Below are 27,580 nucleotides of genomic sequence, written 5' to 3'. Positions count from 1 at the left end.
TGATTACCCAATTTGTCTTAATTACAAGATTTTGGACCGCGTGCCACCAAAACAAGCGAGAGAGGAACAGCTGAAATCGCATCTGCGCTCAGATTTGGAAGACGCTTCCCGTTTTCCTCATTTAAGAAAGTCACAAGCTGCAGTTTTTCTCGGAGGCGGCCAAAACAAAAGGAAGAGAACTCTCACCGCCACTTTATAGACAGCAGAAGCAGATGTGGGAACCTCTGTTTGGTCCATTGAAAGTTTGCTAAACTTACTTTTAAACTGCGCTGTGTGCAATTATCTGTAATCTCCATTTTATTATAAACTATAACTAAAGGCAAAACTTTGTTTTGAACAGACTGGAGATGGATTAGAACACCTGTCAGTTTTTATTGCTGTCTGTGTCCCCTTTAGGGGAGTCACCCTCTCTATTTGTCATGTTTATGGATATGGAAAGTGAAAAGACTAAATTGCAAATTTAGAGTTTCCCCCAGAAGGGTTATAAAGGGGAAATCTACCGAAAGGGACATTAGTTCTGATGACTCTGGTGACAACCTAGAATTTTCCTCTTCAAGGTGATTTAATCTCACTTCCTGTTATGGCTATTGGACAGGAAGTGGTGGCAAATCTCCCCAATGCAGCGCAACACAAATTAAATTAAAGCGGGATTCCACCCTAAAGTGGAACCTCCGCTGATCGGATCCCTCCCCCCCTCCGGTGTCACAATTGACACCTTTCAGGGGGGAGGGGGGTGGAGATACCTGTCAAAGACAGGTATTTTCACCCACTTCCGGGCATAGACTCCCGTGGGAGTCTACGCCATTTCCTGCCCTGCCGCTCTGTCTGCTGGGACACACACGGGTCCCAGTGACAGCGCGGAGATTTCCTATTGCGCGGCGCAGCTCGCGCATGCGCAGTAGGGAACCGGGAAGTGAAGCCGATTCGCTTCACTTCCTGATTCCCTCACCTAGAATGGTGGCGACAGCAGCCGAGAGCCGAGCGATCGATCGGCCTCGGCTGCCGGCATTGCTGGAACCCGGGACAGGTGAGTGTCCATTTATTAAAAGTCAGCAGCTGTAGTATTTATAGCTGCTGGCTTTTAATATTTTTTTTATTGGTGGAATCCCTCTTTAATAAATAATCTGCCTGGAGTTTTAACCCGCCCTTATTTTATCCAAAATTGACAAAAAAAAGTGCCTTTATTTTTACTTTATCTGCCTCCCATCTGTCATATGTATATACAGGGCCTTGAAAAAGTATTCATACCCCTTGACATTTTCAAAATTTTGTCATGTTACAACCAAAAACATTAATGTATTTTATTGGGATTTTATGTGATAGACCAAAACAAAGTGGCACATAATTGTGAAGTGGAAGGAAAATGATAAATGGTTTTCAAAATATTTTACAAATATGTGAAAAGTGTGGCGTGCATTTGTATTCCGCCCCCCTGAGTCAATACTTTTGTAGAACCGCCTTTTCTTTTTGGGGATGTCTCTACCAGCTTTGCACATCGAGAGTGACATTTTTGCCCATTCTTCTTTGCAAAATAGCTCAAGCTCTGTCAGATTGGATGGAGAGCGTCTGTGAACAGCAATTTTCAAGTCTTGCCACAGATTCTCAGTTGGATTTAGGTCTGGACTTTGACTGGGCCATTCTAACACATGAAGATGCTTTGATCTAAACCATTCCATTGTAGCTCTGGCTGTATGTTTCGGGTCGTTGTCCTGCTGGAAAGTGAACCTCATCCCCAGTCTCAAGTCTTTTGCAGACTCTAATGCCGCGTACACACTATCAGTTTTTCTGCTGAGTTTTTCCTTTAGGTTTACCAAAAACCATGTAGTAGAAGGGCCTGCCTGATTGCATACAAATGGAAACTCCTAAGGTTTGACCTCATATTATATGGTTTTGGTAAATCTGAAGGAAAAACTCAGCAGAAAAACTGATAGTGTGTATGGGGCTTAACAGGTTTTCTTCTAAGATTGCCCTGTATTTGGCTCCATCCACCTTCCCATCATCTCTGACCATCTTCCCTGTCCCTGCTGAAGAAAAGCATCCCCACCACACAATGCTGCCACCGCAGTGTCCGTCGTCACCCTATCCGATGACGGATGGAAAAATAGCTTTTTTCTCCGTCACACTTTTTCGGATCGGAGTGGCTCGGATGTCAGCGGACGATCTCTATAGAACATCGGTCTCAAACTGGTGGCCCTCCAGATGTTGCGAAACTACAAGTCCCATCATGCCATTGCCTTTCGGAGTCTTGCTCTTAACTGTCAGCCTTGCAATGCCTCATGGGACTTGTAGTTTTTCGACAGCTGGAGGGCCACCAGTTTGAGACCTCTGCTATAGAGCATCCGTTCAGGTCCACCTGAAAAACTGACAGGTGGACCTGAACGGATCGTCCGTGTGAAAGGGGCCTAACACTTTGTGGGTATGGTGTGGGTCGAGTGACCTCAGGAGTTCCGGCACCTCATCCCTCAGTATAGAATAGATGTAAGGAGATTTGAGTTTGGAATTATAACGGTGCCCAAATACATTTAGAGATGCAGTTTTACTTTAAAAAAAATAAAAAAAAATAAGATTTTTATTAAGTGGATAGTACGACAAAACAATCATGGGTGCATAAAAAAAGACAGAGTAAATGTATAAACATTAACACAATGTAACACTGCGGTGTGCAGTCCTGAAGGGGTTTGTCTATTCTGTAGTTGGGTTATCATGGCAGACACCTTGAGAAACCTTCACTGTTGGGCAGGACTTCAGCTCGGGGACAGCGCAGTGACTAAGGGTCAGTTCCCACTGCTGCAATGTCAGGCATCGCTTGTGATTGGCACCGCACTGCTGTACAAATCCCATGCGATGTCTGTGAGATGTGAATTCAGCCATACAAGCTTCGGACCAAACTAGCACAGGACCCTTTTATTTGGTCCGCACCAGAATCGGATCGCATAGGTGTGAACACCCATGTGATCCGATTCCTGTTCCAAATTGACTGCCATATGCAAACTGAAATGGGGGTGTCATTAGCTTTGTATTGACTCTCCCAGCAGTTCGCATAGAGCGGTGTGAACTGCCTGCAAGTTACATGCGATGCGGGATCCCGCATCGCTGCAGTGTGAACCGAGCCTAATGGATGATGTGTTTTAAAAGTGATACTAAACATATACTGCTATGCCAACCCCGCGAGATCACGTAGTATAATGTGATTTTGTGCAGCTGAGCCAACCTGCCGCAGTAAAACTGCGGCGGCTTGTCTGCAAGCGGTTAAATCAACTCGATTTAAATTATAATTTTTAAAGAGCAACTGTCATCTCTGTCCCGCAGCGGCTCCTCCTTTGACCCGCTGTTGACTCACCGACAGCCCCGTTCACTTTAATGGGACGGCTGGTGATGTGGCAGTGACACAACAAGGTGAGGGGTGTAGCGTCAGCAGGTGAGTGGATGCCCGCTTACAGGAGCTGCCATGATGGATCTGAAATGACAGGTGCTCTTTAAATGTAAGGACTTATTCTAAGATAGAATCTTTAATGTTTGCAGACAAAATTAAGATTTCCTATTTAGAATAATAAGCTGTCAGGTTAGTAAAACAGCAATATCAGAACCGATTTAATCATACAGTTTGTAGTGTACATAGATTTCCAAAATAATAGGATAAAGGAATGTTCCTGAACTTTGTTTTATCCCATAGTTACTGTGAAATTGTGTAAATGCATTAATGCACTGTGTGTTATCTCAGCTTGGATTCATTGAATCAGTTTACCAAAGATGTAAATATTGCAGAATATACAGCCTCATGCTACATAACTAAGCTCCATTTCATGCGGAATAAACTAAATTATTATTTTAACTTAAATAGAATTGCCCATGTCGGCACATATTATATTATCATTCTAAGCCAATATTTCTATTCGTAGATGCACCATGTGCTTGCTCCTGACGAGTGGCCCCACCATCTACGAAACGCGTAGAGCTGCCATATGTCATGTCTTCATCAAATATTATAAATATTTTCAAGTTTATTTTTAATACCCCTTCTCAGGATCAATGAGGCCATAGGCCTCGCAGGCATTCTTATATATTGCGGTTTAATCCTAATCTTGTTTTTGGTGAACTCTGGAAATCTATTGCTTGCTATATCATGTGATATTTATTTTATGACCATATGTACTGTATTACCATTTTATCATCGCAGTGTGTATCTACCGGATATATTTGTTTGTACCCTATGGCAATCAATAAAATCCAAGTACGTCCACCAATCTACTCTCTTGCAACCACATGCCTCATTCAAAGTCCCACTCCCTTGCCCTCTCCCTTTCTTAAATAGAAAACTATCTTTAGATAGATTTTTACACCAAAAGCATTTTATTAAAATATATTTGATCAAAAAAATCTGATTTAAATTTAAAAAAATCAGATTTTTTTTTTTTTTTATTTAAATCAGATTTTTTTTTTTTTTTTTTTTTTTTAAATCATTGATTTATATCCACCCTGATCTTTACATATATTCACAACTAAGTAGTGTAAGGTTCTGTCCCATCAGTCCAGTTGGTTTATATCCAGCCAGGTAGGCCCTTGCACTACATACAGTAACTGTTAAATCTAAAATAGATTTTGCATTCAGATTGTGACATCTGTGGCCGGTTTATACATTCAAACCAATAAAAGAGGCTCTCATGTCGTAAGTCGGCGTCTTTAATTTTGCCGCATGAGCAAGTCAAGTATGAAAACGTTTTGAAGAAGGGTGCTATGGAGGGAGAAAGCAACTCTTAGGTTCATCATAGATAAACTCCTTTGCTTGCAGCAGCATTTAATACTCCAGTGGAGCATGGATAAAATGTGCAAATTAAATTGAGAAGCAGCTTCTTGTTTCAGATACATATCTCTATATTCTGCTCTGCAGGAGATGGTCCTGGGGATGCATTAACCTCGTATAGTACATCTCCCAAACAGAATCCTTGTCCCTTTTTTCTTTTCTAAGGGATATTTACAGCAGTGTTGGAGAGCAATTTTGCTGCTGCCATTTCTCCCCTTTTTTAAAAAAAAAATTTTTTTTAAGACCCTGTAGGAATCTTAGATGGCACATAATTCCCCCTAATTGTTTTCTGAGTATATATTTAATAATATATTGTATAATATGGATAAGCTGATCCTCTTTTATAGTACTTCAGGATAAGGGGATGAGATCTGCCGTAACAACTGCCATTTACTGTATTTTTTATTTGACTTATACCTTGTATAGGTGCAACCGTCAAGAAAATGACTTGAGTTGGTTATTACCCTCTTCACGCCGACAGTACATAAATATGTGTCCTCTCGGCGGGCGGGCCTTGACGCAAAGCGGGCGGGCCTTGACGTACATATTTGTGTGCCAAGATGTAAAAAAAAAACTTGTGCCAAGAGCGCGCGACCTGCACAATCCCGACACAGTTGCTTTGAAGATTTTTTTAATTTTTTTTTATTTTGAAGCCATCAACAAATAGGACAAAATAATGTAAAAAGGCAACGTGCATAACTATTCACCCCCCTAAAGCGGGGCTTGACAAATTTGCTTGGAATCTAGGAGACAGCTAAAAAAAGTTAGGAGCCAGGTCGGTAACGGCGATCCGGACCTGTCCCTAGCCTGACATGGAGACCAGTGAGGGGAAGATGCCCATAGCTCTTAGAGGGACATATTATTTATTTATTTTTATTTATTTATTTTTCAAATGACAATTTTTTTTTTTTAATTGCATTTTAGTGTAAATATGAGGTCTCTCTGACCCCAGATCTCATATTTAAAGCGGAGGTCCACCCTAAAATGGACCTTCCGCTCATTGGAATCCTCCCCCCCTCCGGCGCCACAATTGGCACCTTTCAGGGGGGAGGGGGGTGCAGTTACCTGGATAATCCAGGTAACTGCACCCACTTCCGGGATAGCTCTCTGCGGAAAGGGGCGTAGATTACGCCCCTTTCCGCAAGTGCCCGCCCCCTTCCGCAAGTGCCCCGCTGCCTGCTGGGAAACACACAGATGCCAGAGGCAGCGGGGACCGTCCTTATTGCACAGCGCGACTCACGCATGCGCAGTAGGGAACCGGGAAATGAAGCCGAAAGGCTCCATTTCCTGATTCCCATACCCAAGATGGCGGCAGCACCCGAGTGACGATCTAGAGATCGGCTTCGGGTGCCGACATCGCGGGCGCGCTGGGCGGGTAAGTGTCACTATTTTAAAAGTCAGCCGCTGCAGTATTTGTAGCTGCTGGCTTTTAAAAAAAAAAAAAAACGCGGAGTCCGGGTGGACTCCCGCTTTAAGAGGACCTGTCATGCTTTTTTTCTATTACAAGGGATTTTTACATTCCTTGTAATAGGAGTAAAAGTGACACATTTTTTTTTTTTTTTTTTTAAAAGAACAGTGAAAAAAATTAAAGTTAAAATAAATAATAAAAACAGTAATTTTAAACGCGCCCTGTCCCGCCAAGCTCGCGTGCGGAAGTGAACGCATACGTGAGTAGCGCCCTGCATATGAAAGCGGTGTTCAAACCACACATGGGAGGTATCGCTGTGATCGGTAGAGCGAGAGCAATAATTCTAGCCCTAGACCTCCTCTGTAACTAAAAACGTGCAACCTGTAAAAAAATTTTAAACGTCGCCTATGGAGATTTTACAGGGTAAAAGTTTGTCGCCATTCCACGAGCGGGCGTAATTTTGAATGATGATGAATACTTTTGCAAGGCACTGTAATACCAACATGTCAGAACAAAATAAAAATTCAAAAACAGAATCACTGAGTTGAGAAAAATGATCACCCCCCTTGTCAGTATTTTGTTGAACCACCTTTTGCTTTAAATGCAGCCATTAGGGCCAGTTCACACCATAGAAACGCGGTCCAGGTGCTTTTTGCATGTGCATTTTTGATGCAGTCCAGTGCATCTCCCCCCCCCCCCCCCCCCCCATGTTTCTTAACCTTAAATAAGGACGTGTGTTCCAGTGCATTTTTGGTGCGTTCCAATGCGTTTTTGATGTGTTTTTACAGAGCTCCAGTATGGTCCGGTGCAGCAAAAATGTAGCATGTTCTACTTTTTTTTCTGGAATGCACTGGTGTGTGAACTATGCCATTGAAAACCATATAACCTACTTTCCATGCATTTTTGATGCAGAAACAAAAAAATGCACTGGACTGCGTGTGGTGTGGACTGGCCCTTAGTCTGTTGGAATATATCTCTGCTAACTTTACACAGCTAGACTCTGCGATATTTGCTCGCTTTTCTTTGCAGAACTGCTCAAATTCAGGTAAATTTGATGGTGACCGTTTGTGGACTGCAGTCTTCAAGTCATTCCACAGATTTTCGATGGGGTTTTAGTCTGGGTTCTGACTAGGCCTTGCAAGGACATTCACCCTTTACTCCAACAACTGTGTGTTCTTGTTACTGTGTGCTTTGGGTCATTGTCATGTTGGAAGGTAAACCTTCTTCTCATTGACAACTTTCTGTCAGAGGGCAACAGATTTTCCTCAAGAATTTGATGGTATTTTTCCCCCGTCCATTTTTCCTTCTATCCTGACAAGTGTTCCAGTCCTTGCTGCAGACAAACTCCCCATAACAGGATATTACCACCGCCCCCCCCCGCACAATAACAGGATATTACCACCCCTCCCCACATAAAAGGATATTACCACCTCCATGCTTTACTGTAGGAATTTTGTTATTTGTATGGTGGGCTGTATTAGATTTCTGCCAGACATTTTGTTTGGTGTTGAGACCATATAATTAGATTTTATTCTCATCTGACCACCTTAAAGGGGTTGTAAACCTTCTTGTTTTTTCACCTTAATGCATCCTATGAAAAACACCCCAGCCCTCCATTTTACTTACCTGAGCCCCTTCATCTCCGCGGCGGGGACGCACTGTCCCTCTCTCCACGGGGTCCTGGCTCTTGATTGGATAGATTGATAGCAGCCATTGGCTCCCTTTGCTGTCAATCAAATCCAATGATGTGGGGGGCGGGGCTGAGTCTGGCATTCGTGTCTGTGGATGCAAATGCTGGACTCGGGACGCACCCGCAAGGTAACCCCCTAGGGAGAGCACTTCTCCTAGGGGGTTATCTGATGCGGGGAAGAGCTGCGAGAGCCGTCAGGGGACCCCAGAAGAGGATGTTCGGGGCCACTCTGTGCAAAACGAGCTGCACAGTGGAGGTAAGTATAACATGTTTGTAAAGGATCATTTTTTTATTATTTTTTAAATAACAATCACTTTAAACACTGTTTGAAGATTCTGAGGCCACATGGAAAAAGGTGTTATGGTCAGATGAGACTAAAATTGAATGATTTGGCCTCAACACCAAACGATATGTCTGGCGGAAATCCAATACAGCTCACCATCCAAATAACACCATTCCATTTTTTACATACTGTGACCAGAACACTGGCAGTGTTACCCTAAGGGCAAGAGATGTGATCAGGGTTTTTTTTTTTTTTTTTTTTTTTTTTTTTTTTACACTTGATTGCTTATAACTACGATGATCAGTTATAAGCAATAATTTTTATGAATTTCATCCATTCACTCACAGCCATTCATTGAGTATTATTGTGATTAGCTGTGATTGACCACAGCTAACACTTGATACAGCTGAACTGTGATTGGCCCTGTCTGACCAGTCACAGAGATCATCACAATAACACACCATGAATGGCTATGAATGAAAGCCAATCATTGTGTACAACTGTGATGTGATTGCTCACAGCAATCACATCATACGGGGGCCGTCCCGGTGCCATGGTCTGTCATTGACAGATCATGCTACTAAGCGACCAGTGACTGGAAAAGCTCCAGCTTGGCTGTCATTTACAATATGCTGGCCAGGAAGCAGTACAGTCTCATAAATTTAATTCAGAAATATGTGTTTTTTTCCTTCATTATATGTTATGGTAAAAATATGTTTCTTATTCTTTTATATCCTGGATTTTCCTGTATTCCTGTTTATTTTGTAAAATGTATCCATTTTTTTTTTCAGGTGGGTTCACATTGTATGTGCTCTTTATGTTCCTGGTGTGGCTTTTGGTGATATTGACAAATTACGTCCGGTGACACTAACTGAGATGAACTACTCCAAGTATGGTGCCAAGGTAAGTTCTAATCAGGACTGTGAGTTAGGACTATGCACAAGGAAAACCCAACAGGCAGATTAAGACCTCACCTTTAATGGCCTTGTCTGTCAGATCTGCAGATTTTAAAGCAGATCCTTGAGATTTTAGTGAACTATCAATAGTTCATTTGATCCAAGCTGGTCCTATCCAAATATGTCCCTGCTGGCAGCACTCTACACGCTGTATGTAGCATCAGCTATATACAGTATACATTGCTGTATCCTGGCGGCATGATGGGGACTTCCCACCCCACGCCCAGAACAAAGGGGAGTCAGCATGAGCTCTGCTTTGCCATGCACAGTGAGCTTTGTATTTTCTGAAGGATTCCTGAGCTCTGCTCAGCCATTCACATTGAGCTTTGTATTTTCTGAATGATTCCAAAAGCTCCCTCTGATTGGCTGGGACATAGCGGAGGGTGTATGTTGTTAGTCTCCACCTCAGCCAATTAGAGGAAGCTTGTATTCATTTAGAAAATACAAAGCTGCCTGTGAATGGCTGAGCAAAGCTTATACTGACTCAGTTTTATTCCGGGAGTGGGATGCAAAGTTCCCATCGTGCTGCTGGAACACAACATTTTATACTGTATAGAGCTGATGATAAATAGTTCAGTTTGGGCCAAACAAACTATACCAGGGGTCTCCAAACTTTGTAAAGAAAGGGCCAGTTTACTGTCCTTCAGACTTCAAAGGGGCCAGACTGTGCCCAGTGGGAGTAATCGCCCAATCTTTGGTATTAGGAGGAGAAATAATTGGTGTCGGTGGAATAGTGCCCCATTTTATTTGTCAGTGGAAGGAATTGTGCCCCATAATTGTTAGTAAGCTCCACCCACTTCAGGCTGCCTGCAGAAAACGACAGTAGGGGGCGGAGACAACGCAAGTCACCCTGCACAAGGAGAGAAAGCAGCAGTGGGAGGTACTTGGCAAGCTCCACCCACTACAGGTTGCCTGCAGAAAACTACAGTAGGGGGCGGAGATGAGACCAGTTGCCCCAAACAAGGTGAGAGAGCAGCAGTGACAGGTGTGGGGAACCCAGCAAAGCTCCACCCACTATAGGCTGCTTACAGAAAACTACAGTAGGAAGCGGAGACAAGACCAGTCACCCTGAACAAGGGGAGAGAGCAGCAGTGACAGATGGGAGGAAGCCAGCAAAGCTCCACCCACTATAGGCTGCTTGCAGAAAACTACAGTAAGGGGTGCAGGCAAGACCAGTCACCCTGAACAAGGAGAGAGCAGCAGTGACAGATGGGAGGAAGCCAGCAAACCTCCACCCACTATAAGCTGCTTGCAGAAAACTACTGTAGGGGGTGAAGACGAGACCAGTCACCATGAACAAGGAAATAGGGCAGCAGTGACGGGTGGCAGGGACTAGGCAAGCTCCACCCACTACAGGTTGCCTGCAGAAAACTAAGGTAGGTGGCAGAGATGAGACCAGTCACCCTGAACAAGGAGAGAGCAGCAGTGACAGGTGGGAGGAACTCAGCAAAGCTCCACCCACTATAGGCTGCTTGCAGAAAACTACAGTAAGGGGCGGAGACAAGACCAGTCACCCTGAACAAGGGGAGAGAGCAGCAGTGAGCGGTCTTTATTACAGGAAGGGGCGGAGACGAGACCAGCCACCCTGAACAAGGAGAGAGAGCAGCAGTGAGCGGTCTTTATTACAGGAAGGGGCGGAGACGAGACCAGTCACCCTGAACAAGGAGAGAGAGCAGCAGTGAGCGGTCTTTATTACAGGAAGCTCCTGCACAGAGGGAAAGTCTCACACTGGATTACTACACAGATCTGGAAGAAACACACAAAGCACAGCAATATTGAAGTAAGAATACACATGCCCTCTAGTATTAAGATGATGGTTATCCTGGAGTTCACATTTCATCATCTACCAAGCACCAAAATATCCATTTTGGGTGGACCGGCCCTTTAAAGAATATGCATGATACATAGATTTATTGGAAGTAATCCTGTTTCATTTGGTGTTGGTTTTTTGGATAAATCCACTTAATCCGCTGGCTGCTTCTTCTTTTTTTTTTTCTTCTTCTTTTAATGGAAGCTAGACTTCAGTAAACTTAGCCAACGCTCGGAATTTCATAGAGTGAATTAAGTTTGCAGTAAGTGGAAAGCCATGTTCTCTGTTCTGCAGGAATGCAGCTTTTGTGAAGATTCGCGATTTGCCCGCACCGGCGTCTGTATCAGCTGTGATGCAGGGATGTGTCGCGCCTACTTTCATGTGACTTGTGCCCAGAAGGAAGGCTTGCTTTCTGAAGCCGCCGCCGAAGAGGTAAATTAATAGACATACTTCTTTTTGAAGATTGCTTATGAAACTGTAAGCGGAAAAAATAAAATATACACTTTATATCCACCCGGATAAAAAAAAAATGAAGCGGGGTCTTAGCAAAGGGGGGGGGGGGGGGAAGAGATGTAGTAATAGGAAGTGTTGAGTGTGTTTAATTAAGATGAAAGGACATTGGAATGGACTGATCTCAGCTGCTATATTTTTCATTTTGAATGTGTAACTATAATTTTAGCGTGGAAAAAATGGTAAACTGAGAGCAGCAAGCTTCTTAAAGGGGTTTTCCACTAAAATACTAAATACACAGCATCTGATCTGTGAATATAGTGTTAGCCATACCTCTAGGGCAGGCTTTACTAAATGGCATACCGTGGTCAAGATCCGGACCAAGTGAGTGTCACTTCTGTGTTGAAGAAACTGCTATAAAGGGGGGTTGTGGACACTGCTAAAAAAAGGGGGGGGGGGTGTGAAGAAGCTGCTATGAAGGGGGTTGAGTACACTGTAAAAATGTGAGGGGGGGTGGGGAGACAGGGAACACCGCTATGGGGGGAGTGAGGAAACTGCTATAAAGGGGTTTGATGACACTGCTATAAGTGAGGGGCTGAATACACTTATATGGAGGGGTTGCGGGACACTGGCACGACCCAAGAAATGTGATTTAAAAGGGGGAGGGGGACTGTGATGAGGGGGAGAAACTAATGTGAAGGGAGAATTTGATGGAAAGGAGGGACTGAGGACCTTGATGTGCAGGGTGGACTGTGATGTGCAGGTGGGACCACGGACACTGATGTGATGTGCAGGGGGGGGACCGAGGACACTGATGTGATGTGCGGGGGGACGGAGGACACTCATGTAGGGGGGGGTGCGCTGTGATGTGCATAGGGGACTGAGGACACTGAGATAAAGTGGGGACGGTGATGTGCAGGGGGGACCGAGGACACTGATGTAAAGGGGGGACTGTGATGTGCAGGTGGGACCAAGGACTCTGATGTAAAAAGGGGTGATTGTTATGTGCAGGGGGGACGGAGGACACTGATGTAAAGGGGGGACTGTGATGTAAAGCGGGGGGACTGTGATGAGGGGGGAGAAACTGATGTGAAGGGAGACTGAGGTGACACCGATGTGCAGGGGGGGGCGGAGAACACCGATGTGCAGGGGAGCGGGCGGAGAACACCGATGTGCAGGGGAGGGGGCGGAGAACACCGATGTGCAGGGGGGGGGCGGAGAACACCGATGTGCAGGGGGGGCGGCGGAGGACACCGATGTGCAGGGGGGGCGGCGGAGGACACCGATGTGCAGGGGGGGTGGCGGGAGGACACCGATGTGCAGGGGGGGCGGAGGACACCGATGTGCAGGGGGGGGGGCGGAGGTCACCGATGTGCAGGGAGGGGGTGGCGGAGGACACCGATGTGCAGGGAGGGGGTGGCGGAGGACACCGATGTGCAGGGAGGGGGCGGCGGAGGACACCGATGTGCAGGGGGGGGGGCGGAGGACACCGATGTGCAGGGGGGGGGGCGGAGGACACCGATGTGCAGGGGGGGGGGGCGGAGGTCACCGATGTGCAGGGGGGGGGCGGAGGTCACCGATGTGCAGGGGGGGGGCGGAGGACACCGATGTGCAGGGGGGGGGGGCGGAGGACACCGATGTGCAGGGGAGGGGGGCGGGCGGAGGACACCGATGTGCAGGGGGAGCAGAGGACACCGATGTAGGAAGCGGGGTGTGTGATGTTAAGATCTTGGGCATCAGAGAAACATGCAATTCAGACCTCTGTGGGAAGAAAATTTTACTGACTGGACCGCCATGATTTTTAATTCAATACCCCTGCTCTAGGAGGTTAGACAATAGGGAAAATAAAAGAAACAGTGCCACCCAATGGTCATTTCCCTTCACACCTGCATAAACCCAGTTTAGCTTAGTGTCCTCAGTAGATAGGACATCACCCTTCAGCTCTGCTGATTCACGATGTTGAAACAGAAGATTCCCATAGTCTATATCAGCTGCTGGTAATGTAATTCCGAACCCCCAGATCCTGAATATCCCCCTCCAGAAGCCAACGTTTTCTCAGTATCCTGCCTTATTCAGAGATGCTTATATGCTCTGCAGCAGCAGACCACCTTATTAGCCATACCAAACTCCCAGATTATCATTGCAGAGGCCACTTATCAAGCACTATCCCGCCTGAGGTAGAACATGGAGGAACCATAAAAACAGCAAAGTGCACAGATATTGTGGCCGATCAGGCTTGACAAAGGGGGCGTGGCCCCTGAAACATGTAGCTGCCCGCCTACACCCGACATCACCCAGTGCATCTGACAGCTTGCGGCCATAGACACCGCCGGTCTGCCCGCTTTGCCGTCTTAATTGGTGCTGCACTATTAATTGCTGCTGCATGATGGGCCACAGTTTCTGTGCACTTTGAAAGCACAAGCAGAGCACTAGAGTTAGTGGGATCAAAGCAACTTCATTTATTAAAAAAATAGCACATTTTTATGTTAAAAGAACTTTATCCAGCCTGAGGTGAAACATGGAGAAATCATTAAACAGCAAAGTGAACAAACTGTGGCTGTGGCCGGTACTCGTACTCCAGTGCCCAGACACTGGCCAATCATGCAGCAGCAATTAATAGTGCAGCGCCAATTGAGACAGCAAAGCGGGCAGACCGGCGGTGTCAACAGCCGCAAGCTGTCAGATGCACTGGGTGATGTCAGGTGTAGGCGGGCTGCTACTTGTTTCAGGGGCCACGCTCCCTTTGTCAAACCTGATCAGCCACAGTTTCTGTACATTTTGCTGTTTTGATGGTTCCTCCATGTTCCACCTCAGGATGGATAAAATGCTTTTAACATGTAAGTGTGTTATTGTTTAATAAATGGTGTTGCTTTGTTTCTACTAACTCCAATGCCCTGCTTGTGCTTTCTTCTATATTATCAAGCCCACTCTCATTGTGGACCCACACATTCTGATTTTCACTGATGGTTTGCCCCCATTTTCTGGTTAGTAGGCTTTAAGAAAGGTGTCTGCTGTGTTCTGCTGGGCTTGTTAGATGTTAAACATACTGTCCCGAGAAAAGGAGGTAAATAGGACATCTTTGTTTTAAAAAAATAACAATTGATCCTTTAGGCTGGGTTCACACCTATGCGAATTGGATGCGGGTTTCCCTGCATCCTATTCGCATGACAGGAGACTGTGACCGGCTCTCTATGGAGCCGGTTCACTTATCTCCATTGCGGATGCGGGAGCGGCTTTGGCTCCGTTTCAGATCCGAATTGAGGCAAAAATTCAGCCCTGATTCGCCCCTGAAACGGAGAACAAGGACGCACCGGTCCCCCTGCTGCAAGACGCATCCGTCGGAGGTGTGAACCCAGCCTTACAATCTATTTAAAAATTTCCTAGGTTTTCTTCTGTACATTTTAAAACTCATTGAGTTTTGTCTCTAACAGGATATTGCGGACCCCTTTTTTGCTTATTGCAAGCAGCACGCCGACCGCTTTGACAGAAAATGGAAAAGGAAGAATTATTTGGCTTTGCAGTCGTACTGTAAAACGTCCTTGAAAGAGCGAGAAAAGCAGCTCACGCCGGAAGCCCAGGTATTAATTCCACTTTCTGCGACGATGACTTATAGAAAAAGGCGCAGCCTACCCACCACCACCAATTTAAATATAGAGCTAAGGTCATTTAATTCAGCTGGGAGTCGTAATGTTTACCTTTGATCACAACAGCTTTGAACTGGAGAATGTTTGGTCTGCATGGGATTACAAAGGCTTCATTAAACCTGTGAAGTCTCTGCGTTTTATATAGGTAGTCACCAAAGTGTTATTTGCATTGGATATTCATATGTCCCGTCCTTCATTTCCTCTCTAATTTGCTGCTGTGCAATGGCTTAGTGGTAAGCACTCTGGCCTTGCAGTACTTAGGTCATGGGTCCAATTTCCATAATACATTTCTAATTTCCATAATAAACACCCTTGGTATGGAAGTTGCATATTCTTGTGTTTCTGTGGATTTCCTACCACTGATCCAGTCTTCATCCTGCAGCACAAAACATACTGGTTACAGCCTTCTGACCCGATTGGTTGTGTAGTCAACATTTATGATTTATGATATTGAACCATCTTTTGACCTTGATCCCTGCCTCCTCCAATGCCACCATTATGGCTTATGCGCAGAAGATGTGCCAGCCTTTGGGTCCTGGCAGAGCCGGTCTGCACATTTGCACACATGGAGGTGATTTTCCACGCACGTGCAAAGACAATGAAGGTTTCAAACCTCCCTACTATAGCAGTCTTTGTACCTGTGCAGGAAATCCTGTTTGCATGCAGATGGCTGGGGAAACCGGCGCATGTGCTGCAGCATTCTTCAGCGATGACGAGGTCGTCTTACAGCTCGTGTTTCTTTTCTCCTGGCAAATAACTCAAAAAAGATCCAATGAAATGTGCAATGTGAAAACTTAATAAATAAACAAGAATCAATTCACATGTGTCATGTAATGAAGTCAATAAAAATAATCAAATATGTCCAGCCATAAACTACAAACCATATATAGAAGGTGAATAATAGTACGTGAACAAATACTGTATTTATCAAAGTATAATGCACACTTTTTCCCATGGAAATAGTGGCAAATCGCGCGTGTGTGTGTTGTGTCGATACCTGGCTGCCTCGGAGGGGAAGGAGGGGGGCAAGCAATGGGATCTCCTGTGACTCCGGCACTCGCAGTCACACACAGTCCTGCCTCCTGACCTGGCTCCTAGCATAGACGTCCTGACATTGGACCAGTGTTATATCTATTATAGTAGCCGGGCCAGGAGGCGGGACTATGTGTGATTGCGAGCGCTGAGTACACAGGAGATCCTGGCTCTGTGTAATCCGGCACTGGTGAGGCTGCATTAATGGGCCAAGGCGAGGCTGCAGATGGTCACTGATCAGACTGCAATGATTGGCAATGGCGAGGCTGCAGATGGGCACTGATCAGGCTGCAATGGTGAGGCTACAGATGAGCACAAATCAGGCTGCAATGGTTGGCAATGGTGAAGCTGCAGATGGGCACTGATCAGGCTGCAATGGTGAGGCTGCAGATGGGCACTGATCAGGCTGCAATGGTGAGGCTGCAGATGGGCACTGATCAGGCTGCAATGGTGAGGCTGCAGATGGGCACTGATCAGGCTACCATGGTGAGGCTGCAGATGGACACTGATCAGGCTGCAATGATAGGCAATGGGGAGGCTGCAGATGGGCACTGATCAGGTTGCATTGATGGGCAATTGTGAGGCTGCAGATGGGCACTGATCAGGCTGCAATGATTGGCAATGGGGAGGCTGCAGATGGGCACTGATCAGGTTGCATTGATGGGCAATTGTGAGGCTGCAGATGGGCACTGATCAGACTGCAATGATTGGCAATGGCGAGGCTGCAGATGGGCACTGATCAGGCTGCAATGGTGAGGCTACAGATGGGCACTGATCAGGCTGCAATGGTGAGGCTACAGATGAGCACAAATCAGGCTGAAATGGTTGAAAAATGGTGAGGCTGCAGATGGGCACTGATCAGGCTGCAATGGTGAGGCTGCAGCTGGGCACTGATCAGGCTGCAATGGTGAGGCTGCAGATAGGCACTGATCAGGCTGCAATGATTGGCAATGGTGAGGCTGCAATGGGGAGGCTGCAGATGGGCACTGATCAGGTTGCATTGATGGGCAATTGTGAGGCTGCAGATGGGCACTGATCAGGCTGCATTGATGGGCAATGATGAGGCTACGGATGGGCACTGATCAGGCTGCATTGTAAGGCAATGGTGAGGCTACATTGATGGGTAATGGTGAGGCTGCATTGATGGGCACTGACCCTTAATTTGTTCAAAGTTCTTCATTTAAGATGTAAGTTTTTCCCCCTGAAACTTCCTTTTTAAAATTAAGGTGCGTGTTATACACAGATAAGTATGGTAATTAAAAGTCCAACAGAAAATTCATGTGCCACTCAGCGAGAACAAAATACAAACTCTGCGGCCCACTATCAAACAAACCCCCTCCCCCACAAGAATTACAAGGCTTTAAAAAACATTCAGTGTGATACATCCAACACGGTACTTGCACAGCCGCCAGCCCATGATGTAATGACATCAATAAGCGCCACCCAGCGCGTTTCTTGAGAAAACATTCAGGGGACTGCAGCATGGTAAAAAAAAACTTTTTAGGACTTGCTGTACCTCCTCCCCTTCTGAACACTTTACTCACTCCTGGCTCGATTCAGCGGTGTGCCTGGCTGCGGTCTTCTCTCCTCTTTCCCTTTTCACACAGTAACTGACAGCTTTGGGAGCCATTGGACCTGTTGCTGTCAGTGAAATTCATTGAGGAAGGTGCAGGGGATGAGGCTGAGCCGCACTGTGTGTGTCTAAAGATGCACAGTGTGGCTTGGGATTGAGCCGCATGAGTGCCCCCATAGCAAGGGGCTTGCTGTGGTGACACTTGGAGAAAAGGGAGAGCCAGAAGTGCTGGCGGGGGACCCCAGAAGAGGAGGTTTGAGACCTGCTTTGTACAATGGTATTGTACAGTAAGTATAACGGGTTTGAAAGAAAAAAAAAAACAGGAGCCTTTACAATCACTTTAAATGTTAACATTTTATCCAATTTGTTTTCAGGCTCGCATCTCCACCAGATTACAGCAGTACCGCGTAAAGTCGGAGCTAGCCCGCAACACTAGGCCTCAGGCTTGGGTTCCCAGAGAGAAGCTCCCCCGGCCGCTCACCAGCAGTGCTTCTGCTATACGGAAACTGATGCGCAAAGCAGAACTTATGGGGATCAGCACAGACATCTTCCCGGTGGATAACTCTGAAACCAGTTCCAGCGTTGATGGAAGGAGGAAGCACAAGCTGCCGGCACTGTCCTCAGACTTTGTCAATTATTACCTAGGTAATTTTCTTTGTTTTCCAATAGTTTAAAAAAAAAAAAGTCTCTTTTCCCCATTCAAGTCAGAGTGACATTGTCTGATTATTGCCCACCACCCAACCTGGTTGGTTGGGTGGTGGGCAATCCATTTGCTGCATCATGAGAACCCTTGCTTTGGGTATGGGTACAACTGGTAAACTTAGTCAAAACATAGCAAGGGTTCGGTAGCCAAATCGGGTAGTCAGAACAAGCCAGGAAATCAGGAAGCCAGAGATCAGCATAGTCAGAGGCAGCAGACAGGATCAGGAACCAGAAGGGACGTCAGCCAGGCAAGTCATCAACAGGAACACTGCAGAGGGGCTAGATATTGTGTTCACCAAGGCAAAGTCATTGAAGAAATTATCCAGGCAGTTTAAATAGCCAGAAGGGGCTGGCTGTGGGCTTGACTGACGAGCATGAGATAATCAACAGGTGAGCCACTTTGGAATGTTGAGTACTGGCAATTAACTGACAGCTGAGCAACCTGGGCACAGGGAACGAAGGTCTGAGAGCCCAGCCCTGACGCAGGGATACTAAACACAGGGTATCTCAGAGAAGTCTGTCACCCAGGAGGTAGCTGACTGCTATCTCCCCTTCTGTATGCTCTGGTTTAGTCTAATATGACCTTGATTTGTTCGGTTGGATATTCTCCATTCAAATATATACGGTACTTAATAATTTGTCTTGGTCCCGTTTGAGTTTATGAATTGTGTGTGGGTTTTTTATAATTGTAATTTTTATTAATTTTCAAAGCAAAAACAATACACTAGAGCATTGGAAGAATCAGTAAATATAGAGAGATATAGATCAAGGTGTAAGTCATAAGTTACAACAGACAGAGAAAATGTCCACAAACGCAGGCACAAGGGTGAACTGCGTATCCGTATCTCGTACTATAAATAACAAACAGTTAATGTAAATCAAACAAACTATTCTGAACAACAAGAGGCCGGAGGCCAAAAAGAGGCAAAAAAAAAATGAATATTCACATGGTCAGCATAGTATGTACCCCCGGAGGGGAGGGGACAGGTTACCCGGAGGACTGGGTAGGGAAGGGGGGGGGACGGAAGCCATCAACAAAGGGCCCCGGTCGGTAGCTGCAGTCAGATGGATGTACCGGCAGGGGGGGGGGGCCCATATGCTGATCGATCCCAGGGTTCCCACACTTTATCGAACTGGGGAACCAAATCATGCACCGAGGCTGTCAAATACTCCATTCTCCTAATTTCAGACACCAGTTGGAGTAACCTAGGCCAGGGGGGAGTTGCATTGGACAACCAACACAATGGGACAAGCCTCTTAGCAGCAAGTAAAATGTAGGAAACCAGTCGATTGGTGTTTTTAGGTATACCTGGTATAGGGAGACCCAGCAAGCAATATAGGGGATCAATCGGGAGGGATACCCCCGTCACCTCCACCACCAAAGACCCCACCGCTATCCAGAAAGGCTGTATCAAAGGGCATGTCCAGAAGATATGGAACAATGACCCAATGTCAAGTCTACATCGCCAACAAGATGGCGAGACTGAGGAATCATATTTGTGGATGACATCGGGGGTCTTATACCAAAACATAAGGATTTTTATTGCTGTTTCCCTTTGCGTGACACATTTAGGGGATTTGAAAGTAGAGGACCAAATCCTATCCCACGTCTGCAGGGAGATAGGCTTGTCCAACAACTGAGACCATCTACTCATATACAGATGCGTAAATTCGGTTAGAGGGGTCGACTCATGGAGGATTCTGTGAATAGAGGAAATTAAATAAGGTTGATGTGGGCCTTGAGCGCAGAGATGATCAAAAGCTGTGGGAGTGTCAAGGGTTAAGGTCGGAGATTTAGAGTTAAAGAAGTGTCTCACCTGTAGGTAGAAGTAAAACGAATGTTTGGGAATGTCATATTTTTCTCGCAAGGTCTCAAAGGCGTGGAGTCTACGGGAGATGTGTGTGGGTTTTGTTGCGTTGTGAATTGGGCAGAAGTCTCTGAGAGGTTGTATAAAGCTTAACCACTTGGGGACCGCCCACCGGGGATGTACGTGATTTTTTTGAAGAGGGATATCTCGGTAACGGCAGTAGCTGCTGCCACAACCGAGATGTCCATCTCTTCAGGCGGCGGTCCTCTGTACGATAACGGTGGTCTCCGCGGCGGATTCGCCGCGAGATCACCGCTATCGGCGGCGGGAGAGGTGCTCCCCCCCCCTCCCGCCGCCCTCCCGCACCTTCCGCCGCTTACCGGAGCCGTCGGTAGCGGCGGAGGCGATCGGGTCCTTCCATCTGCTGGGCATAGAGACAAGTGAGGCTAAGATAGCCCCCACTCGTCTCTATACCATAGCAGGGCAGAAGCGACGTCAAAACGTCACTTCCGCCCATACCTCTTAAAGGTATATATTTTTTTAAATGTCAGATTTTCTTTTTTTTTTTTTTTTTTTTTTTGCATTTTAGCCCAAATATGAGATCTGAGGACTTTTTGATCCCAGATCTCATATTTAAGAGGACCTGTCATGCTTTTTTCTATTACAAGGGATGTTTACATTCCTTGTAATAGGAATAAAAGTGATCCATTTTATTTTTTTTTTAAAAACAGTGTAAAAATAAATAAAATCAATAAAATAAATAAGAAGAAAAAAAAAAATTTTTTTTAAAAACACCCCGTCACGACGAGCTTGCGCACAGAAGCGGGCGCATATGTGAGTAGCGCCCGCATATGAAAACGGTGGTCAAACCACACATGTGAGGTATCGCCGCGATCGGTAGAGCGAGAGCAATAATTCTAGCCCTAGACCTCCTCTGTAACGCAAAAAATGCAACCTGTAGAATGTTGCTTATGGAGATTTTTGAGGCTAAAAGTTTGACGCCATTCCACGAGCGGGCGCAATTTTGAAGCGTGACATGTTGGGTATCAATTTACTTGGCATACCATTATCTTTCACAATATAAAAAAAAATTGTGCTAATTTTACTGTTGTCTTATTTTTTTATTCAAAAAAGTGCATTTTTTCAAAAAAAAGTGCGCTTGTAAGACCGCTGCGCAAATACGGTGTAAAAAAAAGTATTTCAATGACCGCCATTTTATTCTCTAGGGTGTTAGAAAAAAAACAATATAAAATGTTTGGGAGTTCTAAGTAATTTTCTAGCAAAAAAAACAGTTTTAAACATGAAAACACCAAATCTGAAAAAGAGGCCTGGTCCTTAAGTGGTTAAATGCTTTTTACGATCCCCCATTTAGTTCTGGGTAAACATTTTTGTTTTGGCATGCTATCTATTCCTAGTGCTTTGATTGCCCTACAAACCATGGGTGACAGAACAGTCGGATTTGGCCATAGTTTTACTATAGGCCTGGTCAGCAGATATAACAGACAGACATGCTGCCAGAACTAAATTAGCTGTTTACAGCTCTGCTAAGGCTGGTGTGCTGGTGTCTGCTGAAGTTGAGGTAACAGGCTCTTTTGAAGTGTTAAGGTTAAGAGCATTGCTATTATGACAAACATGACTGAGACCTGACAAAATGGATGTCGCATACAGCTTTTCGTGGGCTCAATGCGCACAACCATTACAGCGATCTCATCCAATCAGATAAGCTCTGGCTGTAAAGCTTACCCAAGGTGGGCTTCAGCTGCGGGGACGCAGTAAGGGACCCCAGATCAGTTAAGGAGTTGTAAAGGTAGAAGGTTTCATATCTTAATGCATTCTATGCATTAAGCTAAAAAGCCTTCTGTGTGTAGCAGCCTCCCCAGCACTCCCTAATACCTGAGCCCCATCTCTATCCAGCGATGTCCACGAGTTCCTCGGCCGCCCAATCAAAGTCAGTTAGGCAATAGGGAGGGAGGGGGGCGGGGCCAAGCAGCAGCTCAGTGTCTGAATGGACACATGGAGCTGCAGCTCAGCTCGGGTGCCCCCAAGCTGGTTGACGAGAGGGAGGGGCCAGAAGCAGCGAAGAGCGGACCCGCAAAGAGAAGGATCTGGGCTGCACTGTGCAAATCCAATGTACACAGGAAATGTGTATAAAACTGTGTTAAAAGGGACTTTACAATCACTTTAGTAAACCCTGCTGGGTGGAGTGACTAAGTGGACTATCAACAGACGCCGTCACTTTGCTCCAGTTGGGTAGATTGACAACTGTCACTTTCCCCTGAAGCATGCTTTACTGCAGCATACTGCAATACATTGTGCATGTCAATTGTCATTTTTGAAGGGAACCCCCAATGCACCACCAGCATCACAGAGCACCAGAAGGTGTGATGCATTGCTGTGTGCTGCAGTGAGGAAAATTTGGCAGAAGTGATTTGTGGCAAAGTGACAGTGTAGTCTCTGCTCATAACCCACCCCACAGGCATGTTTTTCTTGTACAGCCACACTCCCTCGCTGCCTCTCCGCACTCCCTGAGCCCTCACTAAAGAAGCGGGGCATACAGGTAGGTATGGTGGATCCTGTGACTTTCTCTACAGTGGGGAAAATAATTATTTGATCCCCTGCAGATTTTGTAAGTTTGCTCACTTACAAAGAAATGAAGGGTCTATATTTTTTTTCATAGGTGTATTTTAAATGATAGAGACAGAATATTCGGCAAAAATTCTGAAAAAACACATGATACAAATGTTATAAATTGAGTTGCAGTTCAGTGAGTAAAATAAGTAATTGATCCCCAAGCAAAACATGATTTAGTACTTGGTGGAGATACCCTTGTTGGCAAGCACAGAGGTAAGACATTTCTTGTAGTTGATAATAATGTGCAGGCATATCTGGAGGGATTTTGGGCCACTCTTCTTTACAGATCTTCTCCAAATCCTTAAGGTTTCTTGGCTGCCGCTTGGCAACTTGTTTCAGCTCCCTTCATACATTTTCTATAGGATTAAGGTCTGGAGACTGGCTAGGCCACTTTATGAACTTAATATGCTTTTTCATGAGCCACTCCTTTTTTGCCTTGGTAATATGTCTTGGGTCACTGTCACCCATCCACGACCCATCTTCAGTGTTCTGGCTGAGGGAAAGAGGTTCTCATCCAAGATTTTACAAAGCATGGCTCCGTTCATTGGCCCCTCAATGCAGCAAAGTCGGCCCGTACCTTTAGCAGAGAAAAAGCACCAAAAGCATCATGTTTCTACCTCCATACATGACTGTAGGGATGGTTTTCTTAGGGTCATAGTCAGTATGTTTCTTCCTCCAAACATGGTGAGTCAAGTTAATGGCAAATAGCTTAATTTTGGTCTCCTCTGACCACCGCACTTTCTCCCAATCCTTCTCTGAATCATTTAGATGTTCATTGGCAAACTTCAGACGGGCCTGTACATGTGCCTTCTTGAGGAGGGGAACCTTGCGGGTGCTGCAGGATTTCAATCCCTGGTGGTGTGTTGTGTTACCAATGGTTTGTTTGGTGACTGTGGTCCCAACTGCCTTGAGATCATTCACAAGCCTCTCCCGTGTATATCTGGGCTGATCCCTCACTTTTTTCATGATCATCCTTACACCATGAGGCAAGATCTTGCATGGAGCTCCAGACCGAGGATTATTGATTGATTTGTATTTCCTCGATTTGCAAATAATCGCTCCAACAGTTTTCTCCTTCTCACCAAGATTCTTGCTGATGGTTTTACAGCCCATTCCAGCATTGCGCAGGTCTACAATCTTGTCCCCGATGTCCTTTGACAGCTCTTTGGTCTTGGCCATGATGTGGAGGTTTGAATGGAAGAAAGAGATTCTGTGGACAGGTGTCTTCTATACACATAACGAGTTGTCATTAGGAGCACCTTCTTTAATTGACCGGACCAATCTGTGTACCACATGAGCACCTACTGTAGCCAGTCTGTGGGAGCCAGAATTATTGTTGGTTGGTAGGGGATCAAATGCTTATTTTACTCACTGAACTACAGCTCCATTTTTGACATTTGTATTATGTGTTTTCTCTAGCTTTTAAGATGATATTCTTTTTTTTTTCATTAAAGAGTTTATTGAGGCCAATAATAATACAATAGGAGCAAGAAACACAATGTGATCCATGGTTATACAATCAGATAAACTAAAGATTATCTATAGAACCATAATACAACGTACCATGAGCTGGCACCAAAGTAGTAAAATATGATAGCTATCAACTTAGCCAAATAGTTCCACTTCAAGCGAGAATCCAAAATACTATAACAATGCTATTAAATAGAGTTAGCAAACAGAATTTGAATACCTTGTGCAGATGTAACCAGAAAACATGTTTCCATTGTGTTTGACAGAGATTGGGAGAGTCAGGAAGCCTCAGAAGAGAATTACAGAAAGAATAGTTGGCAGAGAATAGCAGAGAAAAAGCTTGGGAAGGGGGGAGGATAGGGGCCTTGGGGGGGGGGGGGGGGGGGGGAGAAAGAAAAATAAGACAAAGCGAATAAGTAAAGGAGGGGTGAAAAGAATAGAAGGGGGAAAGGGGAGATCAGAAATGAGAAAGTAAGGGTCAACCCCTAGAACCAGAGGGTTCGCCACCATGTAGCTTTGGGAGATGTGGATCGGTCCTTTAGGGCAGTGTACTGCCCCGCCTCAACCTGAGACAATCTCTGCGAATGTCGCAGAGTGCCTGAAGATAATCCATGGTTGCCAAGTTCCCAGGAAACGCTCCACTTTTTCATCTGCTTGAGCCCTTGTGTTTTCCATTTCGTAAATGTCTACAATTCTGTGTAGCCAATCTTTTACGGAAGGGACCAAGGAGGACTTCCAATGCACTGGAATTAGGGACTTTACTGCATTCAGTAGATGTATGGTGAGGGAGTGCTTGTACTTCTTCAGAGACCAGCTGGATATGTGCAACAAGCAGCCAGCGGCATCCAGGGTCAAAGTGGTTCCTGTCATAGCTCTGATGTGCATCCTCACTGCATCCCAAAAGGGAATAATCAGCGGACAGTGCCACCAGAGGTGCAGTAAGGAACCCACCTCTCTCTGACACCTCCAGCAAATTTCGGGGACCTGCGGATTCCATTTATGTAGCTTTTGGGGTGTCAGGTACCATTGTGTCAGTAATTTAAAGGCCGATTCCTGAATTTTAGTGCTGATTGAGCACTTATGAGCTAACACACAAGCACTCCTCCACTGCTTCACACTGATTGTTACCTGTAGATCCTCCAACCATCGCCTCCTGGGCCCGTCACCTGCTGGCTGTTTAGCCTCCTGCAACCACTCATAAGCTATCGAGGTAGCCTTGTTAATTTGTGTACCAGAGAGACACACCGACTCGAAGCCTGTCAAGCGCCTAGTGAACGTGCCTAGCTTCCCGTGTTTCTGGAGATAGCTCCGTACTTGGAGACAAGTCCAGAAAGTTAGCCTGGGCCGACCTAATTCCCTTTTCATTTCGGGGAGACCTTTCAACTCGTTGTGTGTGTAACAGTCCTTGGCTAGTAAGGGTCTATCTCCATTGGTGATCTGAAGCTGTGGGTTGCCTAACCCCGGTAGGAAGTCCGGGTTGTCGTGAAGTGGTGTCAAGGGTCCTCTGCCTGAAGTAATTTCTGTCTGTTGGAGGAGGTCCTGTATCAGTTTAAGTGTCGTCCCGGTTAGCGGGTGTCGTTTCAAGTCATCTGGATATGCCGCCCAGGGGATCCAGAGTGAGAAAGTCAGCGGTATTGAGATGATTGACATTTCCAGCGCCACCCAATCCTTAGTGTCGCCATGGCAGTGCCAGTCTGATTCTCGCTACATTTTCGGCCACATAGTAGTTGTGAAAGTCAGGTATTCCCAGTCCTCCATGTTCCTTTGACCTAATTAAAGATTCGTACTTAATTCTTGGCTTTTTATGCGCCCAGATGAACTTCATGATCAACGAGCGGAGAGCATGAAACCATTGCCTCGGGATCTTGATGGGGAGTGTGCGGAACAAATAAAGAAGCCTGGGAAGAATTGTCATTTTAACGATCGCTGCACGTCCAAACCATGAGAAGTTTCCCGTGTGCCATCTCGTAAGGTCTTGTTCAATGGACTTAAGTATGGGCGTAAAGTTTTGATCATAGGCCTGGGAGACCCGTGGAGGCAATCTAATTCCTAAGTAATTCAGGGAATGGGATTCCCATCTAAAGGGTGAATTGGCTTTCGTCAAGATAAACGTCTGGGTCGGTAATGTCACGTTCATGGCCTCAGATTTCGTGTAATTTATTTTTAGGTTGGATATGTATCCGTATTGTTTAAAAGCTTTCGTCAAGTTAGGGAGAGACGTGTGTGGGGAGGTCAGAAAAAAAAACAAGTCGTCTGCATAGGCTGCCACTCCCCGCCCGCCACCCGAAAACCGCTTATGGAGGGATCCAGATTGATCAGCCTGATAAACGGCTCCAGAGTTGAGATGAATAATAGTGGGGACAGCGGACACCCCTGTCTCGTGCCATTTGTGATACGGACCCTCTCGGATAATGTGCCATTTATTTTCAGTTGCGCCGTGGGATCCCGGTATAGAGTCGAGATCCAAGCTAACATGTTTGTGCCCAAGCCCACATGCCTGCACGTGGCCATCATGTAGTCCCACGCCACCCTGTCGAAGGCCTTCTCCGCGTCCGTAGACAGGAGAAGGCCCTCGACATCGCCCTGTTCCGCCGCGTGGATCAGCAGCAAGGACTTGATAACATTGTCCTTGGCTTCCCTCCCCGGCATAAAGCCCACCTGTTCCGGGCCTATCAATTTAGCCAGAAATGGTTTTAATCTTTCCGCCAGAATTTTAGCGAAGATTTTTAAATCTAGATTTAAAAGCGAGATTGGCCGGTAGCTCGCACACTCCGAGGGGTCCTTCCCTTGCTTCGGTAGGACCGTTATAAAGGCAGCGAGCCAGTCTGGTGACGCCTTTGTAGACTGGGGCAAGGAGTTCAAGGCCCTCCCGAGAGGTCCATCTAAAAGGTCAAGAAAAGTCTTGTAGTAGATCGCTGTGTACCCGTCAGGGCCCGGACTCTTGCCCAGTTTCAGTGCTTTGATCGCCTGTCTGATCTCCTGCACCCCTATCGGTTGTTCTAGAGAATCAGCATCTAAGCTGTTAAGGGAGGGGAGACCGCTCTTAGCAAGAAAGTCTGTAATAATCTGGGTTCTGTCGCCTAACATGTCTGGTTGTCTATGTTGTTGTGGAAGGTTGTAAAGATTGGAGTAGTATGCATGAAAATGGCCTGCTATGGCTTCTGTGGTAATGTCCAAAGAGCCATTTGACTGTTTGATGCCCAGTATGGCATTGCTGTAGTTCTGCTCTTTGAGGGCTCTGGCTAACGTCCTACATGTTTTGTTCCCCGACTCGTAGTAGACTCTTTTCCTAAAGAACAGGAAGCGTTTAGATTTCGTTTCA

At 45.9% G+C, this 27,580-nt stretch overlaps 1 protein-coding gene across 5 annotated transcripts in view; it reads left to right on the top strand.

Moving 5' to 3' along the window:
• Positions 1–27,580, top strand: part of PHF14 (PHD finger protein 14) — a 421,390-nt gene that overhangs the window by 70,085 nt on the left and 323,725 nt on the right. For all 5 annotated transcript variants that reach the window (XM_077490721.1, XM_077490723.1, XM_077490720.1 and 2 more), the window contains 4 exons: positions 8,974–9,085; positions 11,243–11,380; positions 14,830–14,976; positions 18,022–18,292. In XM_077490721.1, the coding sequence (XP_077346847.1) occupies positions 8,974–9,085; positions 11,243–11,380; positions 14,830–14,976; positions 18,022–18,292 (668 nt within the window). The remainder of the gene's footprint in view (positions 1–8,973; positions 9,086–11,242; positions 11,381–14,829; positions 14,977–18,021; positions 18,293–27,580) is intronic.

The sequence above is a fragment of the Lithobates pipiens genome, unplaced genomic scaffold (assembly GCF_037356315.1).
Source record: "Lithobates pipiens isolate NorthernLeopardFrog02 unplaced genomic scaffold, aLitPip1_a1.2 Scaffold_19, whole genome shotgun sequence".
NCBI lineage: Eukaryota > Metazoa > Chordata > Amphibia > Anura > Ranidae > Lithobates > Lithobates pipiens.
The sequence above is the reverse complement of the archived record's forward strand: the minus strand, read 5'-3'. Positions and strand labels throughout refer to the sequence as shown.